General features: G+C 46.8%; 1 protein-coding gene across 1 annotated transcript in view; it reads right to left on the bottom strand.

The window, feature by feature from the left end:
- LEMD3 (LEM domain containing 3) overlaps positions 1-2,090 on the bottom strand; it is a 37,617-nt gene extending 35,527 nt beyond the window's left edge. The window contains exon 1 of the mRNA XM_044280490.1: positions 980-2,090. Within this exon, the coding sequence (XP_044136425.1) occupies positions 980-2,060 (1,081 nt within the window). The 5' untranslated portion in view covers positions 2,061-2,090. The remainder of the gene's footprint in view (positions 1-979) is intronic.
- Between the last annotated feature and the right edge of the window lie 15,056 nt (positions 2,091-17,146).

Genomic DNA, 17,146 nt, shown 5'->3' with positions numbered 1-17,146 from the left:
AGTTACGCAAAGTTGCGGAATGGGAGCGGACCAGTTCATACAGCCGTCTGAATGGGCCCTAAAAATGCTGTAGAAAGCAGATCACTTCTAGAGATGTCTGATAGAACCCCGACAATGTACCAAACTCTAAGGCCCCTTGCAGACGAGCGTTCCTCCCGCAGCGAGTCCGCATCGCAGCACCCGGCCTGACGGGATTCACATAGCATTATGCCAATGTTATCCAATACATTCCAGAACTGTAAGGGTTACATCGTGTCAAATCAATATAATGCTATTTGACCCAGTCAGCGCTGAGAGCTGTGCTGCGGACCCGCTCGTCTGCAAGGGGGTTAAAGGGGTTATCCCATCTTAGACAATGGGGGCATATATCGCAAGGATATGCCCCCATTGTCTGATAGGTGCGGGTCCCACCTCTGGGACCCGCACCTACAACGAGAACGGAGCCGGGGAGAGTTGTGGCTGGAGGACCCCGGGTTTCCCAGGGTCCGACCACCACCAGGCACAGCTCCCCGTCTCTCCCATCTTAGTGAATGGGAGCGCACCGCACATGCGCGGCCAACGCTCCCATTCATTTTTTATGGGGCCGACGGAAATAGCCGAGCCAGCGCTCGGCTATTTTCGGCGGCTCCATAGAAATGAACGGAGGGCAGCTGCGCATGCGCAGTGCGCCCTCCTCCACTTTCTCTGCTCCGTTCTCCTTGTAGATGCGGGTCCCAGCGGTGGGACCCGCACCTATCAGACAATGGGGGCATATCCTTGCGATATGCCCCCATTGTCTAAGATGGGATAACCCCTTTAAAGCTGGCCATTCACTGGGCAAGAGGAAAGAACCGCCAATACTTACCCCCACACACTAAGGGGTAGGCTCACACTCAAAACGACCCTTAGCCAAAAGGGACCATCACCACATTACAAGTGTACAGACAGCAAGGGGACTGTGGTCCTCGGGGTAGGTCCACAGCCCCCCCTGTATACTTACTGCTCCCCTCTCCAGTCAGGCTGGTGCCTCTCATGCCTAGGTAGGTGAGTCCGAGCAGCAGGAAGAAGAGGCAGGCGGCAGTGAGCAGGATCATGGACAGGTAGTGGGCACTGAAGGCCGCACTGGGGGACGTCTCGGCGCTCCGGAACTGTTGCAGCAGCGCCTCCTCGGGCTCGGGCAGCTTGTGCGGCCGCTCCTTGCCGCTGCTGTGCGGGTAGTAGCTGTGGTTGGAGCCGGCGTGGTTGGCCGGGGACAGGCGGCTGGGAAGGCTGTTGCCGGTCAGGTAGAGGCCGTCGGAGCCGTACGCTGCCCCCAGGTGGTTGTTGCTCTTGCTCGTCTCTACGTCTGGAGATTTCCTGGCGGCTGCTCGATGCCTGGGAGACACCCGAGGCTCCTCCCTGTCCCAGGCCGGTCTGCCCGGCTCCCCCGGGGGGTCCATGCCGTTACCCCGGGCTGGTTTAGTCAGCAGCCGCCTGCTCCGGCGGCTTGGGAGTTCAGCGTCCACATAGCCCTCCTCGTCGGAGTCCGAGTAATCCCTGCAGCAGGAGAGGCGGCTGCCGTTCACTGCCCTGCTCTTGGCCGCCTCGTCCCCAGTGTCGTGGCGAAGCTGGGGGCTGTGCGGCCTGCACGTCCCCCTCCAGACAGGCGCCTTCCGCCCGTCTACCTCGTCCATACAGTCCCGCTGGGCCGGGCTCCTCTCTGTCTGGGGTGTGCTGCTCCTCTCCCGGCGGCCGCCATGTGCCCCCAAGGCAGCGTCCACATCCGATTCATCGGAGCTGAAGCCCACGAGCGGAGACTGCCTAGCGGCCTCCGCCTGCTGGTAGTGCCGGCCGCCTCGCCTGTGCGTCACGTCCCTAGAAAGCGGGCGGCCTCCCAGGCTTTCCGAGTGCCCATCCACAGCTTGGCTGTTTGCTAGGCGCGTTTTTCCCGGTCGGGGCCTCTGTTCCTCCCGGAGCTTCTTAAGTTTCTTCAGGTAGACCGGCCGAGTGCTGTCTGTGACCGGTCCCGGCATCACGCCAGAGCGCTTGAGCTCACAAACCAGCTCCTCGTCCGTTAACTGCGCGGCCGCCATTTTGACCATTCGCCTGGGCTATCTGCCCCCCTACACACGCTGGCTGTGCCCCGGAAGTGACGTCAGCGAACTAGACTGTGAACTAGACCAGCCGCTCACCCGGGAGCCAGTCTGGCGCTTGTGTCACTGCGGCTGCTCGTCTGGCCGGAGCCAGGCTGCTCCCTGTGCTGTGGCCCGCACTACGCCCGAAATAGCTGCAAGCCCGGCTGAAGGCGCTTTCCTATTTGCGTCATTTGTAGGTTTCATTTTTAAGAATTGTTTCACCGGTGAGAAATAAGTTGCAATGAACTGTCCTGAAGTAAAATCAAATGAAAGAGGCACGATAGCAGAAATGACTGGCGCACAAATGGGCATAGAAGCTGGCACAAAACACTGTGATTTACAGGGTTAAAACAATTCAGGCCACTGATCTTGCACTCAGTTGGTGCCCACACCAAATTCTGTTGAGTTCAGCCTGGTCCGAACAGGTTCTGGGCACAAGAACCGGCATCAAAATGGGCAGACGGACAATTTTTCCTATTTAGAATAACTGGTGTTTTTAAAGGGAGTCTGTCACCACATTTTAGCATGTTAGACCGTTAAAATAGGGTTATGTAATCCACCCAGAACATAAAAACGGTACCTTTGTTGTAGAAAACGGACTTTTTGCCGAAAATGAACTTATAAGATTATGTTCTGAGCCCTCTCAAGTGCCCAGGGCGGTCTCTCAATCCTCGGAGCCCCAGGCAGGCACCTCCTAAACGGCTCATAACCCCGCCCTCCGTGCGCCTCTGTCCGCCCGTTTACTCCCCTCCCCTGTCCTTTTCCACTGTGGCTGTGCGGTCCAAATCGTAGCGGGCGCATGCGCAATGCGATGCCCGCTCCTGGCAGGGCATCGCAATACCTACTGCGCATGCGCCCGCTACGATTTGGACCGCACACAGCAGCAGTGGAAAAGGACAGGGGAGGGGAGTAAACGGGCGGACAGAGGCGCACGGAGGGCGGGGTTATGAGCCGTTTAGGAGGTGCCTGCCTGGGGCTCCGAGGATTGAGAGACCGCCCTGGGCACTTGAGAGGGCTCAGAACATAATCTTATAAGTTAATTTTTGGCAAAAAGGAAAAGTCTGTTTTCTACAACAAAGGTACCGTTTTTATGTTCTGGCTGGATCACATAACCCTATTTTAACGGTCTAACATGCTAAAATGTGGTGACAGACTCCCTTTAAAGAGTCAAGTGAATTTGGGCCACTGGGCTCAACTGCATATAATGTGGGGCGTCAGCCCCTGTATGTTGGCAGTGTGAGATCAGTGGTCCCAATTCATAAAAATTTTATGGTTCATCCACACGAATGTATTTTTTGTCCGTTCCATTCTTTTTTTTTCTTTTTTCTTTTTTTGTGGCCCGTATGCGGAACCATTCACTTCAAGGGGTCCGGACAAAAAAATCTGAAATTACTTTGAGTTCATTCCCGTTTCTGCAAGGCCTTTCCGCAAGAAAATAGAACATGTCCTATTCTTGTCCGTAAGGTGCGGGTCCTTGTTTTGCAGACCGCAAAATACATACGGTCATGTGCATGAGCCCTTAGGCTGAGGTAACATGTCAGTTATTTCCATCAGTTAGTGCTTATGCACATGACAGTGTGTATTTTGTGGTCTGTAAAAAACGGATCCGCAAAAATTACAGATGATGTCCGTGTGCATTCCATATTTTGCGGAATAGAACATCTGGCCCCGAATAGAACAGTGCTATCCTTGTCCATAATGTGGACAATAATAGGACATGTTCCGTTTCTTTGCAGAACGGACATACGGAAACGGATTGCACACGGAGTAACTTCTGTGTTGTTTTGCAGACCCATTGAAATTAATGCTTCCACATACAGTCCGCCTAAAAAATATAACGGACACGGAAAGAAAATAAATTTGTGTGCATGAGCCCTTATTGTGAGCCAAAACCGGGTGTGAGTAAAAAACAGGACAGGAGGAAATCAAATCATTATACCTGATCTCTGAGTAGCTCCACTACTGGTTTTGGCTCACAATAACTGATGGAAATAACTGAAGTGTGAACTTAGCCTTAGGCCTCTTTCACACGAGCGTGACGGATTGGCTCCAGATGCAGTCAGTGAAACTCGCACCATTTTGCAAGCAAGTTCAGACAGCTTTATCTGCAATTGCGTTCAGTTGTTCAGTTTTTTCCGCACAGGTGCAATGCGTTTTTCACACGCGTGATAAAAAACTGAAGTGGCCTGAATTAATTTAACCCTGTAAATAAAACTTTTGTGCCAAGTTTGAAGCCCATTTGTGTGCAAATCACTCCTGTTTTTATGCCTCTTTCAACTAATTTTACTTTAGGACGGTTCACTGCAACTTATTTTTTTCTGGTAAAAAGTTTTCCTCAAATTTAAATAAAAAACAAAAACGCAAAATACAAAAAATGATGTGAATAAGAAACCACCTTCAGCGTCGTCTGGCACGCTAATAGGGCACGTTCGCACGCAGCGATGTCACTGTGGTATGGCTGCTATAGTCAGAAGTTATATTGCAATGAGATGATGTTTTACAACTCCATTCACACACTGAACAAATGACTTGTTTAGATTTTTTTTTTATTTGCAGAAAACCGATCAAAAACGGCATACAAAACTTCACATCAGCTTTCCCGTGCACCCCTATGTGGGAGCATACCCTAAAAGTGACCGCTGTAGCACCCCAATAGTTGAGAGGCAGAAGCAGAGTCACTTGATGTTCCTATAGAAACTACTACCATAGTGTTGTATTGCTGTGCAGCATGTCCATATATATGCTAGACATTATGCGGTACACAGATGAAGCTGAGGCTGTACACATGACGGAGAAGTGATGTATCCTGGCCCGTGGATTGTCAACCAAACCAGGAGTTGAGTGTGTGAATCTTCACCATGATGGCTCTGCCCAGATGACTCTTGAAGGGTAATTAGCATATAGGGTGTGTGCTATAATAACTTATAGTAACATGTAGGGTTCTAAAGGCAATCTTATTGCCAGTGCCCATTATGGTACACCCATTCCTGTACCCAGGAAAACATTCCAGTTTTTGTCTTTGTTTTCTTTATATACATTCCTGTACCCAGTGCAGTACTAGTGACCTACAGAGGAGACGCCAGCACACATTTCTGACTACTGCCAGACGATCTCACCAAGTAATTAATGTTTGCTCCAGTCAAGCTATGTCTGTGATGACATCAAATGCTACTGAACCTTGAGGATCTATTCCATTTGCCTGCACTGTGTTTAACTGTGGGTCCCAGTGCTTTACCACGATGTAGGGCAGGTATCCTGAAATATTACCATACCTTACCTGAGAATATCCGGTTCGCTAAGGCCTCTTTCACACGACTGTATGGTTTTTTCAGTATTTTGGGGTCTGCAAAAAATACAGATGACGTCCGTGTGCATTCCGTTTTTTTGCGGAACGGAACAGCTGGCCCCTGATAGAACAGTACTATCCTTGTCCGTTATGCGGACAATAATAGGACATGTTCTATCTTTGAACGGAAATGGAAGGCATACGGAGTACCTTCTGTTTTTTTTTGCGGATCCATTGAAATAAATAGTTCTGTATATGGAACGGAAAAAAAACGTTTGTGTGCAAGAGGCCTAATCCTGAGGAATGCTTTTTATTTCTATGCATATAAGGTTCTTGGTGCATTGTGGTGGGGTAGCTCTGTTTGCTGCACCATTGCACTGCCAGTAATACCTCCCACTGTTATTTGATTGACAGTCCCTAAGATTTCCGAGCCGGTAGTGATAATACATGGGAAGCCAGATGCAACAAATGGAAGAGCCGCGCCCATGGTCCACCGAGTACCTTACTTTCATAAAAATAAAACGTATTTCTAAGGCTAGTTTTACACCTGCGGCTGTCCTCTCCAGCAGGCTGCCTCTGTATAGAATGCCGGGAATCAGCCTGACAAAAAATGCTGCGTTCAGAATTTTTTTTTTTTTGTCTGACCGATTCCTGACATAGTTGCGTGGTAGCAGCTGGATCTCTGCCGGACCCCTTTATAATCAATGGGGACAAGCAGCAGTTTGCGGCAATGCCAGATCTGGAGAACTCCAGCAGGCTGTTCTATGACAGTCGCAGATGTAAACCTAGCCTACGGATTAAAAATTTGCTTTATGACTAATTACTTTTTTGGGGGAAGTAGCGGGTGCAATGACAGGGAGCTGCGATAGCGCCACCCGCCCCCCCCATCATTGTACCCCCCTCAGATGCCGTGTTCATATGTTCATACATGATCGTGGCATCTGAGTGTAACATTTACATAATTTTTTTTTTAAATCAAACTTACCTCCTCCATTTGCTCGTGACGGGCCAGCCGCCGCCATCTTGCTTGAAGATCTGGGCGAAATCTCACACGTCCCGAGATCACTTCATCACACCAGCCAGCGTGGTGGCATCATACATCACCGCACGCAGGATTTCGGTCTAGATCAGTGGTTCTCAACCTTTCTAAAGCCGTGACCCCTTAATACAGTTCCTCATGTTGTGGTGACCCCCATTACATACCCCCCATCATGTGCCAGTATTAAGCCCCCCCATCATCATGTGCCAGTATTAAGCCCCCCCATCATCATGTGCCAGTATTAAGCCCCCCCATCATCATGTGCCAGTGTTAAGCCCCCCATCATCATGTGCCAGTATTAAGCCCCCACATCATCATGTGCCAGTATTAAGTCCCCCCATCATCATGTGCCAGTATTAAGTCCCCCCATCATCATGTGCCAGTATTAAGTCGCCCCCCAATCATCATCATGTGCCAGTATCATCATGCGCCAGTATAAAGTCGTCGCCCCCCCATCATCATCATGTGCCAGCCAGTATTAAGTCCCCCCATCATCATCATGTGCCAGCCAGTATTAAGTCCCCCCCCCATCATCATCATGTGCCAGCCAGTATTAAGTCCCCCCCCCCCCATTATCATCATGTGCCAGCCAGTATTAAGTCCCCCCCATCATCATCATCATCATGTGCCAGTATGGTAATAAAATAAAAAAAACACTTATACTTACCTCAGTGTCAGCGATGCGATGCAGGCCTCTTCTGGCCTGTGTCCCGCGCTGTAAGGCTCAGGCAGCGTGATGACGTCATCGCGCCGCCTGCGCCGGCCTCTGATAGGCTGCCGGCCTAGTGCGCCGGCAGCCTATCAGAGGAAGGGGAGGGGACACACCTCTCCCTCCCCTGCACCGCCGCAGCACAGGCAGATTACAAGGGAGATGAGCGCAATGGAAGCGCTCATCTCCCTGTGCTTGACTGCGGCGGTGGCTCACTTGGGGGGCGGGAACGGGGGCATTTTAGTTGGGGGGGCACAGCATGATGTAGGGGGGGCCCTGGCCCCCCCTGGCGACGCCACTGCTCACGAGGTAGGGTAGTATAACGCTACACGGGCGCCCTACAATAGGAAGCCTCAGGCGACCCTCCCAAAAAGGGCCGATCGACCCCCAAAGGGGTCGCGACCCCTAGGTTGAGAACCGCTGGTCTAGATCTTCAATCAAGATCGCGGCAGCCAGCCTATTGCGAGCAAATGGAGAAGGTAAATATGATTTTTGTTTTGTTAGTTTTTTACACTATTTCAGGTTATATCGATTCGCTACCATGAAGCATGAAGAAATTCGGCTTTGCGGCAAATCGAGTTTATCCTGAAATTTTGATCGAATTCCACTTTCATGGATTTGATTCTCTCATCTGTAATTATGACATACTGTTACATCACCACCTGCACCAGTGGTGTACAGGGGAGAAGTAAAGCCAAAATGAAGATCATTTGCACCTCTTGTCACTAAACCATGCCCCCTACTTTGTCCCTGGCCCATTTTATATCTAATTGTTCCCCGGAAGACCTATTTAATCCAATAAATATCTAGAATATTAAAACTTATCATATTATGCAACTCTTTTTGTGAAATTTTCTAACTTAGATTTTTTTAAATAGTTTTTTACTTTCTGATTATTATTTTTTTCTATTTTTTGTACATGATTATGGGGGTGCTCATGTTGCTTGAACTGCTATTAACAGCCATATGGACCATAGGAACCATAGACTGGAGGTGGCTCATTGACTTCTATGGGATAGGAGGATGTGAACTCTTATTGTGATAGCTGGACCCTGTGTCATTTGCATCGCTTCCCGCTAACAGATGTGTTAACTTTTATTGTAATCTTGCCTGGAATGATACTGAAACGACTTCTGAAAAGTGATGTCTACAGAAATTATCTCTACGGAACAGGAGGTTTATCATTACCAATAATTCAGAAAAATATGTTTAACATCTTTTTATAAGTAAATTTAAAAAAAATTATGAAAGTTAATGGTAGGCAGACCCATTTTCATATGTTGGTACAGAATTATTTTAAGGAAAAAAACTTCAAATGGATCTTACTAGAGATGAGTGAACCTTTCAAGATTCGGTCATGAGTTGCCGAATTTTCGGACCCAAACCAAAGTGACTCCAATTGCCCTGGAAATTGGTATATAACACCCTCAAGCCTCCTAGGACTCCTAGGATTTTTTTGAAAAACATGTTATCTCTTTTTGTTAATTTTTAATGAGTTTTTTGCTTTTTCTCTTCCCCCTTCCTAAACTCTTGAAGACTCAGTAAATCATGTCTGAGTGACACCAACATACACAGCTATGGGTGAGTGCATGTTTGACGGCATTAACAAACAGCGTGTATAACCATACACTGCGCTGTTGCACGTGTTATGCTTTTTCAGAGGTGTAGCTAGGCTTTCCTGCACCCCGCTGCACACTTGCCACTCAAATTTGCATAACACTAAGCCACATAACACTAATTTACAGAGCATTAATCCACTCCTCCCAATGTAGAACTTGCAATAAATTAAAGAACCAACTGGTCCTACCTCATCCAGGGTTTTACTGGCGTCGGCGTGATGTCCTAGTGGATCTGGAACAAGGTGGCTGTGGTGATAGAGAAAAAAGAATACTCACATAAGAAAGGGACAGTAACTGTCAATGTTAAATATCTACAAGGGGGTGTTATGCTGGCCCATATTATGTCCCCTCACAGTACTAATACCACATTTTGCCCCCTCAGTAGTTATGTCCTCCTTGTAACTCCTTCACAGTAGTTATGCCTACCTTTGTGCCCCTTCACAGTAGTTGTGACCCCCTTCACAGTAGTTATGCCCATCTTTGTGCCCCTTCACAGTAGTAATGTCCTTGGGTCCCCTCACAGTAGTTTTGCCCACTTTGTGCTACTTCACAGTAGTTTTGTCCTTTTTGTGGCCTCTCACTTTAGTCATGTCCTCCCTGTGCCCCCTTTGACCCCTCTCCTGCTCCATGAAAAAAATAAAATACTTACCTGTTTCCTTGATGATCGGCACATCCGTCCTGTGTTCCCAGTAGCAGCACAGCTCTCCACACACACACACCTCTGCTGGCCTCTCCTACACAGCCAGCAGTGCAATACGCGGCCTGCAGGGGAGCAAAGGTAAGCGAAGCCCAGCGCCCCCCCCCCCCCCGGCCTTGGCTTACAGGGCACGTGCCCCGGCTGCCTCCCCTCCCTCTCTACGCCCCTGCTTCTTCATATTCCAAAGCTTTCAAAAATTGTCTCATATCGGAGGCAGATGATATTTAAACATACACACTGTTATTGGATACACAGAGTCTATATATTTAATTCAATTGGCTATGTACAATAGTTTTGTTCTCTACAGTAAGGCTGGGAGAACAGGATCCTTCCTCAAATTCAGGAAGAGCTCATCGAGAACCTCCTGTATCCAGGAGGTTCCGTGGCCCCATCCACCCAGTGTAGTGAGCCGTCTACACGAGTGACATTTCCCCAATGTCGTTTCTTGTACCTCAACCCAAGCGCCACCCCGAAAAAGATGTTGTGTCTGTAGCAGGAGTGGAATAAGGCGTGACACATGCTATTTCTGTCCTGACTACCCTGCCCTATGCTTAGGGGAGTGTTTCCGGAAGTACCACACACAGGTACACTTAGCATAGGAATTGCATCTCACAGGACAGGCACACAGGGCTATTAGGGCCCTTTCACACAGAGCTGCTGCTAACCTCTCCTTTCACCTAGGCTGCAAAAAAGTGTCACACATGTGGTATCGCCGTACTCAGGAGAAGTTGGGCAATGTGTTTTGGGGTGTCTTTTTACATATACCCATGCTGGGTGATAGAAATATCTCTCTAAAATGACAACTTTGTATAAAAAAAATTGAAAAGTTGACTTTTAGAGAGATATTTCTCTCACCCAGCATGGGTATATGTAAAAATACACCCCAAAACACATTGCCCTACTTCTGAGTACGGCGATACCACATGTGTGACACTTTTTTGCAGCCTAGGTGGGCAAAGGGACCCAAATTCTAAAGAGCACCTTTAGGATTTCACAGGGCATTTTTTACACCTTTGTATTTCAAACTACTTTTCACGCATTAGGGCCCCTAAAATGCCAGGGCAGTATAAATACCCCTCAAGTGACCCCCATTTTGGAAAGAAGACACCCCAAGGTATTTTGTGATGGGCATAGTGAGTTCATGGAAGTTTTTATTTTTTGTCACAAGTTAGTGGAATATGAGACTTTGTAAGAAAAAAAAAATCATAATTTTCCGCTAACTTGTGACAAAAAATAAAAACTTCTATGAACTCACTATGCCCATCAGCGAATACCTTAGGGTGTCTACTTTCCGAAATGGGGTCATTTGTGGGGTGTTTCTACTGCCTGGGCATTTTAGGGGCCCTAATGCGTGAGAAGTAGTTTGAAATCCAAATGTGTAAAAAATGTCCTGTGAAATCCTAAAGGTGCTCTTTAGAATTTGGGCCCCTTTGCCCACCTAGGCTGCAAAAAAGTGTCACATGTGGTATCGCTGTACTCAGGAGAAGTTGGGCAATGTGTTTTGGGGTGTCTTTTTACATATACCCATGCTGGGTGAGAGAAATATCTCTCTAAAATGACAACTTTGTATAAAAAAAATTGGAAAAGTTGACTTTTAGAGAGATATTTCTCTCACCCAGCATGGGTATATGTAAAAATACACCCCAAAACACGTTGCCCTACTTCTTCTGAGTACGATGATACCACGTGTGACACTTTTTTTCAGCCTAGGTGGGCAAAGGGGCACAAATTCTAAAGAGCACCTTTAGGATTTCACAGGGCATTTTTAACACATTTGGATTTCAAACTACTTCTCACGCATTAGGGCCCCTAAAATGCCAAGGCAGTATAACTACCCCACAAGTGACCCCATTTTGGAAAGAAGACACCCCAAGGTATTTCGTGATGGGCATAGTGAGTTCATGGAAGTTTTTATTTTTTGTCACAAGTTAGTGGAATATGAGACTTTGTAAGAAAAAAAAAATCATAATTTTCCGCTAACTTGTGACAAAAAATAAAAACTTCTATGAACTCACTATGCCCATCAGCGAATAAGGTGTCTACTTTCCGAAATGGGGTCATTTGTGGGGTGTTTCTACTGTCTGGGCATTGTAGAACCTCAGGAAACATGACAGATGCTCAGAAAATCAGAGCTGCTTCAAAATGCGGAAATTCACATTTTTGTACCATAGTTTGTAAACGCTATAACTTTCGCGCAAACCAATAAATATGCACTTATTGCATTTTTTTTAATCAAAGACATGTAGAACAATAAATTTAGAGAAAAATGTATATAGAAATGTAGTTTTATTTGAAAAAATTTACAACTGAAAGTGAAAAATGTCATTTTTTTGCAAAAAAAATCGGTAAATTTCGATTTATAACAAAAAAAGTTAAAATGTCAGCAGCAATGAAATACCACCAAATGAAAGCTCTACCATTTTAAGCTGTCACCATCACTATGTTTACTAAAGTACCTTATTTCCAGCAGTCTTCTTTTTACTTTATTTTGTTTTGTCCTTTTGATATAAAAGCGCTTTTTATGATATGCTAATGAGGCCCCAAGGTGCCCAGAGGGGCGTTTTTTTCCTTCTCCGGTGCCCAGTGACGCCCCCCTGCAGTGCCCAAGAACGCCTCCTGATCCTCAAATAACCTCCCACAGCCCCGGCAAACAGTTCCGCCCCCTCTCCACGTCATAGTCTACCTTCTAGAAATGCCCCGTCCTTCTTCCTGTCGGCGGCCAGAAAACTCGCGCCGGCGCAGTACCGCCTGCGGCCTGCGCCTTCGCGATCATCAAGCTCCTGAGGGCAACAGCCTCAAAAGTCCCACTGGGCATGCGTTGAGCCCAGTGATGTAACCTGAGCGCTGTTGCCTGCGGCCTGCGCGAGTTTTCTGGCCGCCGACAGGAAGAATGACATGGCATTTCTAGAAGGTAGACTATGACGTGGGGAGGGGGTGGAACCGTTTGCTGGGGCTGTGGGAGGTTAGGCTACTTTCACACTTGCGTTCGTCGGTCCGCTCGTGAGCTCCGTTTGAAGGAGCTCACGAGCGGACCCGAACGCCTCCGTCCAGCCCTGATGCAGTCTGAATGGAGCGGATCCGCTCAGACTGCATCAGTCTGGCGGCGTTCAGCCTCCGCTCCGCTTGCCTCCGCACGGCCAGGCGGACAGCTGAACGCTGCTTGCAGCGTTCAGCTGTCCGCCTGGCCGTGCGGAGGCGAGCGGATCCGTTCAGACTTACAATGTAAGTCAATGGTAACGGATCCGCTTGAAGATGACACCATATGGCTCAATCTTCAAGCGGATCCGTCCCCCATTGACTTTACATTGAAAGTCTGAACGGATCCGCTCAGGCTACTTTCAGACTTAGAAATTTTTCTAAGTTATTAATGCAGACGGATCCGTACTGAACGGAGCCTCCGTCTGCATTAATATGATCGGATCCGTTCAGAACGGATCCGATCAAGCGCAAGTGTGAAAGTAGCCTTATTTGAGGATCAGGAGGCGTTATTGGGCACTGCAGGGGGGCGTCACTGGGCACCAGAGAAGGAAAAAAACGCCCCTCCAGGCACCTTGGAGCCTCATTAACATATCATAAAAAGCGCTTTTATATCAAAAGAACAAAACTAAATAAAGTAAAAAGAAGACTGCTGGAAATAAGGTACTTTAGTGAACATAGCGATGGTGTCAGCTTAAAATGGTAAAAGCAGGTGACAGATTCCCTTTTAATAAAGCATGCGAAACTGAAACCTGTGCATCTCATAAAGGAATTAGATTCTTGGCAATAACCAAAGACAATTACCTTTCCGAACTGGTTCAGGACCCGGCTAGAGGGACGGCCATACTAGACTTAGTATTAACCAATAGTTCTGACAGAACAACAGACGTGCAGGTTGGGGGACACCTGGGAAACAGTGACCATAAAGTAATAACCTTCCTATTATCATTCAAAAAAGTGTTTCTTCAGGGAGGAACAAAAATACCAAACTTCACAAAAGCTAAATTTAGCCAACTAATAGAGGCCATAGGCTTAACTAACTGGGACAAGGCCCTCAAAAATAAAAATACAGCCACAAAATGGGATATTTTTAAAAGCATCCTAAAATCTAACTGTGAGACATACCTTATGGGAATAAAAGGTTAAGGCAAAAGAAGAAACCAATGTGGATAAATAGAACTGTGAAGGAGGTAATAAATGACAAAAAGAAAGCATTTAAATCACTAAAACCGGAGGGTAGTGAGGAAGCACTGAAAAAAGTAGAATATGTAAAAAACAAATAAAAGCGGCCAAAGTTTACAGAGTGATGGGGGGGGGGGGAGTTGCAGAGAGCGATGAGAAGAAAGCAAAGCTATTAAATATTTTTTTCTCCACTGTATTCACTGAAAAAAAATAAACTGTCAGGTCAAATGCAGAATGTAAAAGTTAATTCCCCATTTAAAGTGCCCTGTCTGACCCAGGAATAAGTACAGCGGCATCTTAAAAAGATTAAAGGGAACCTGTCATCAACTTTATGCTGCCCATACTAATGGCAGCATAAAGTAGTGACAGGCGACCGGTCGGTCATTTAAAAGTTAAAAGTGGTTGCCGAGAACCAACATCACAATCATTGCAGACTGGGCCTGGGAAAGAGTCACGTCCACCTGAGAAGAGTCATGGTCATTCATAAATTCCTGCCCACCTGCTGATGATTGACCGCCTTCTACCTAGTTTTCTCTCTAGGAGAGAACTGCCAATTATCAGCAGATGGGGGGAGAGCAGGAGATTATAAATAACCGTGACTCTTCTCAAGTAGATTTGACTCTTTTCAAGGCCTGGGCTACAATGATTATGATGCTGGTTCTCCGCAACCACTTACTTTTAGCTCATGAGTGACACACCGCTGAAATCTGCAATTCTGTCACTATTTTATGCTGCCCTCAGTAAGGTCAGCATAAAGTTGACGGGTTCCCTTTAACCACCTCCGGACCGCCTAACGCAGGATCGTGGTCCGGAGGCGGCTGTCTCAGGCCGAGTCACGCATCATATCGCGAGACCTCCTGTGAACGCGCGCACACAGGCGCGCACATTCACAGGAACCGGAGGTAAGCGAGTGGATCTACAGCCTGCCAGCGGCGATCGTTCGCTGGCAGGCTGTAGATGCGATTTTTCTAACCCCTAACAGGTATATTAGATGCTGTTTTGATGACCGTCTAATATACCTGCTACCTGGTCCTCTGGTGGTCCCTTTTGCTTGGATCGACCACCAGAGGACACAGGCAGCTCAGTAATAAGTAGCACCAAACACCACTACACCCCCCCCCTCCCTGTCGCTTATTAACCCCTGAACACCCAATATAGACTCCCTGATCACCCCCCTGTCATTGATCACCCCCCTGTAAGGCTCCATTCAGACGTCCGTATGATTTTTACGGATACATGGATCGGATCCGCAAAACACATACGGACGTCTGAATGGAGCCTTACAGGGGGGTGATCAGGGAGTCTATATGGGATGATCACCCCCCTGTAAGGCTCCATTCAGATGTCCGTATGTGTTTTACGGATCTATGGATCGGATCCGCAAAACACATACGGACATCTGAATGGAGCCTTACAGGGGGGTGATCAATGACAGGGGGGTGATCACCCCATATAGACTCCCTGATCACCCCCTGTCATTGATCACTCCCCTGTAAGGCTCCATTCAGACGTCTGTATGTTTTTTGCGGATCCACGGATCGGATCCGCAAAACACATATGGACGTCTGAATGGAGCCTTACAGGGGGGTGATCACCCCATATAGACTCCCTGATCACCCCCCTGTCATTGATCACCCCCCTGTAAGGCTCCATTCAGACGTCCGTATGTGTTTTACGGATCCATGGATCGGATCCGCAAAACACATACGGACATCTGAATGGAGCATGACAGGGGGGTGATCACCCCATATACACTCCCTGATCACCTCCCCCCCAAATGCGTATTACAAAAACTGGGAAATATACATGTACATATTACGGTGAAGGGTGAGATGGACTATTTTTACTGCATTATAAATTACCATTTTGATCCTGCAGAGGGCTCCCTTGCACTGGAATCTGTAGCAATCTCCTGAAGCTCAGCAATAGTCAATATGTATTAGGCTCGACTGATCTGTATTCCACTGAGCATAAATAAAATCCAGTGTGCCACATTCATAAAAATGCTGCATAACCATATGTAAATTTAGTACACACAGCACTTTATAAAACCCTTCGACAGTGGATGTGATCTAGTCTAGGAAGTCTCTCCACACACAAACACTTGGTTTAAAAAACCGTTTGATATGTCACAGAGACACATGAAAAGTTTTGAACAGTGGGGTCTGAGTTCTGAGACCCCCACCTATTGCTCGAATAAGGCAAGAGACGCACTCGTATTTTGTGCTTTCTTTCCTCAGTCCAGGAGATGGACTCAGTAGAGGTCTATGTGCCTTTCTCAATTCTGTCCTCTGTAGCAAGGAGACAGAGAACACTATATACAAGCACTTCTCTCTACTAATTCTAGCGATTATTGGGTATCTTAACACTTAGAATTAGCATTTTGAGTGGCTTGGGAAGCACTGGCTGTGCTTGGTCATTGCAGCTCGGCTCCCACAAAGTGAATGGGAGCTGAGGTGCAGTAACCCGGCACGGCCACTACACTTTGAACTGAGCTGTGCTTCCTGTTCACAGTCCTAGTTCCAGCTTCAGAGGCTGTAGGGAACAGATGACTGGCGGGGGTGCGGGTTGTCTGTCCTCCACTGATTGGATATTGATGACCCCATCTAGTGGTTAGGTCATCAATATCAGGAGCCTGAAAAGCCCCTTTAACTAATAGTTATTTGCAGACCTTTATTTTGCAGGTGATTATATGAATCACTTTTGCTGTTTACAGTCTTACTTTGCTTCAAAGTTCATCAATGTTAAACAGGCCTGTCTATACATAGGAAGGTTACTACATTAAATAATGGAAATCTATTGGCATTTAACATGGAGGCAAATGGCACGCTTCTACAATGCTATAACTTAACGGTAAAAATAAATACACAACAACTTCTTTGGAATAAAATGGCCACAAAATTTCCATAGCCCTGTTTACCCGCTTTTTTTATTTTTTTATAAAAGAATGCATCCTCTCTGAACCAAACTAACCTTGGAACAATTTCTGAAAAAATTAACTTGGTATTAGGTAACATGCAATGTACTAAAGCTAAATCCCGTTTCATTTCCCATAACAAATCACAGGTCTTCAATTTCCCAATATCGTTACCACCCACATGTATTAACAGAACATCAGGGGCAGGCCATTTAGCAATTAATTTCCGAATTTCCACAATTAATCATTTCCAAAGTAAACTTCTAACACCCCATCAAAAGACCTGCAAAGACGAGCTGTCGAATGATAAATTTGGTGAATGAGCTCTTTGTTCAGCTCGCTTCTCAGCCCAAAAAATAAATGAGTGGCCTACCATCCATACCACCAAATGACTACCTGCAAAATAAAAATTAAATTAGTCTGACAAAATTAAATCAGGTCTAACGTAAAGCTTAACTCTATGGGAATCCCAACGCCCAATTCTGCAAATCAATGACTCATCTAGGCCACACCTAGCTGCTTCTGTAGCAGCACCAATCCTAAAAGAATGTGACGATATTTTAACATCACTGAGGCCTAATCAGTTCAAATATTTTTTTAAGAACAGTGCAAAATTTAAATCTGGTTA

Source organism: Bufo gargarizans, chromosome 2 (genome assembly GCF_014858855.1).
Source record: "Bufo gargarizans isolate SCDJY-AF-19 chromosome 2, ASM1485885v1, whole genome shotgun sequence".
NCBI lineage: Eukaryota > Metazoa > Chordata > Amphibia > Anura > Bufonidae > Bufo > Bufo gargarizans.
Note: the sequence above shows the minus strand (reverse complement) of the source record. Positions and strands in the feature narration are given on the sequence as shown.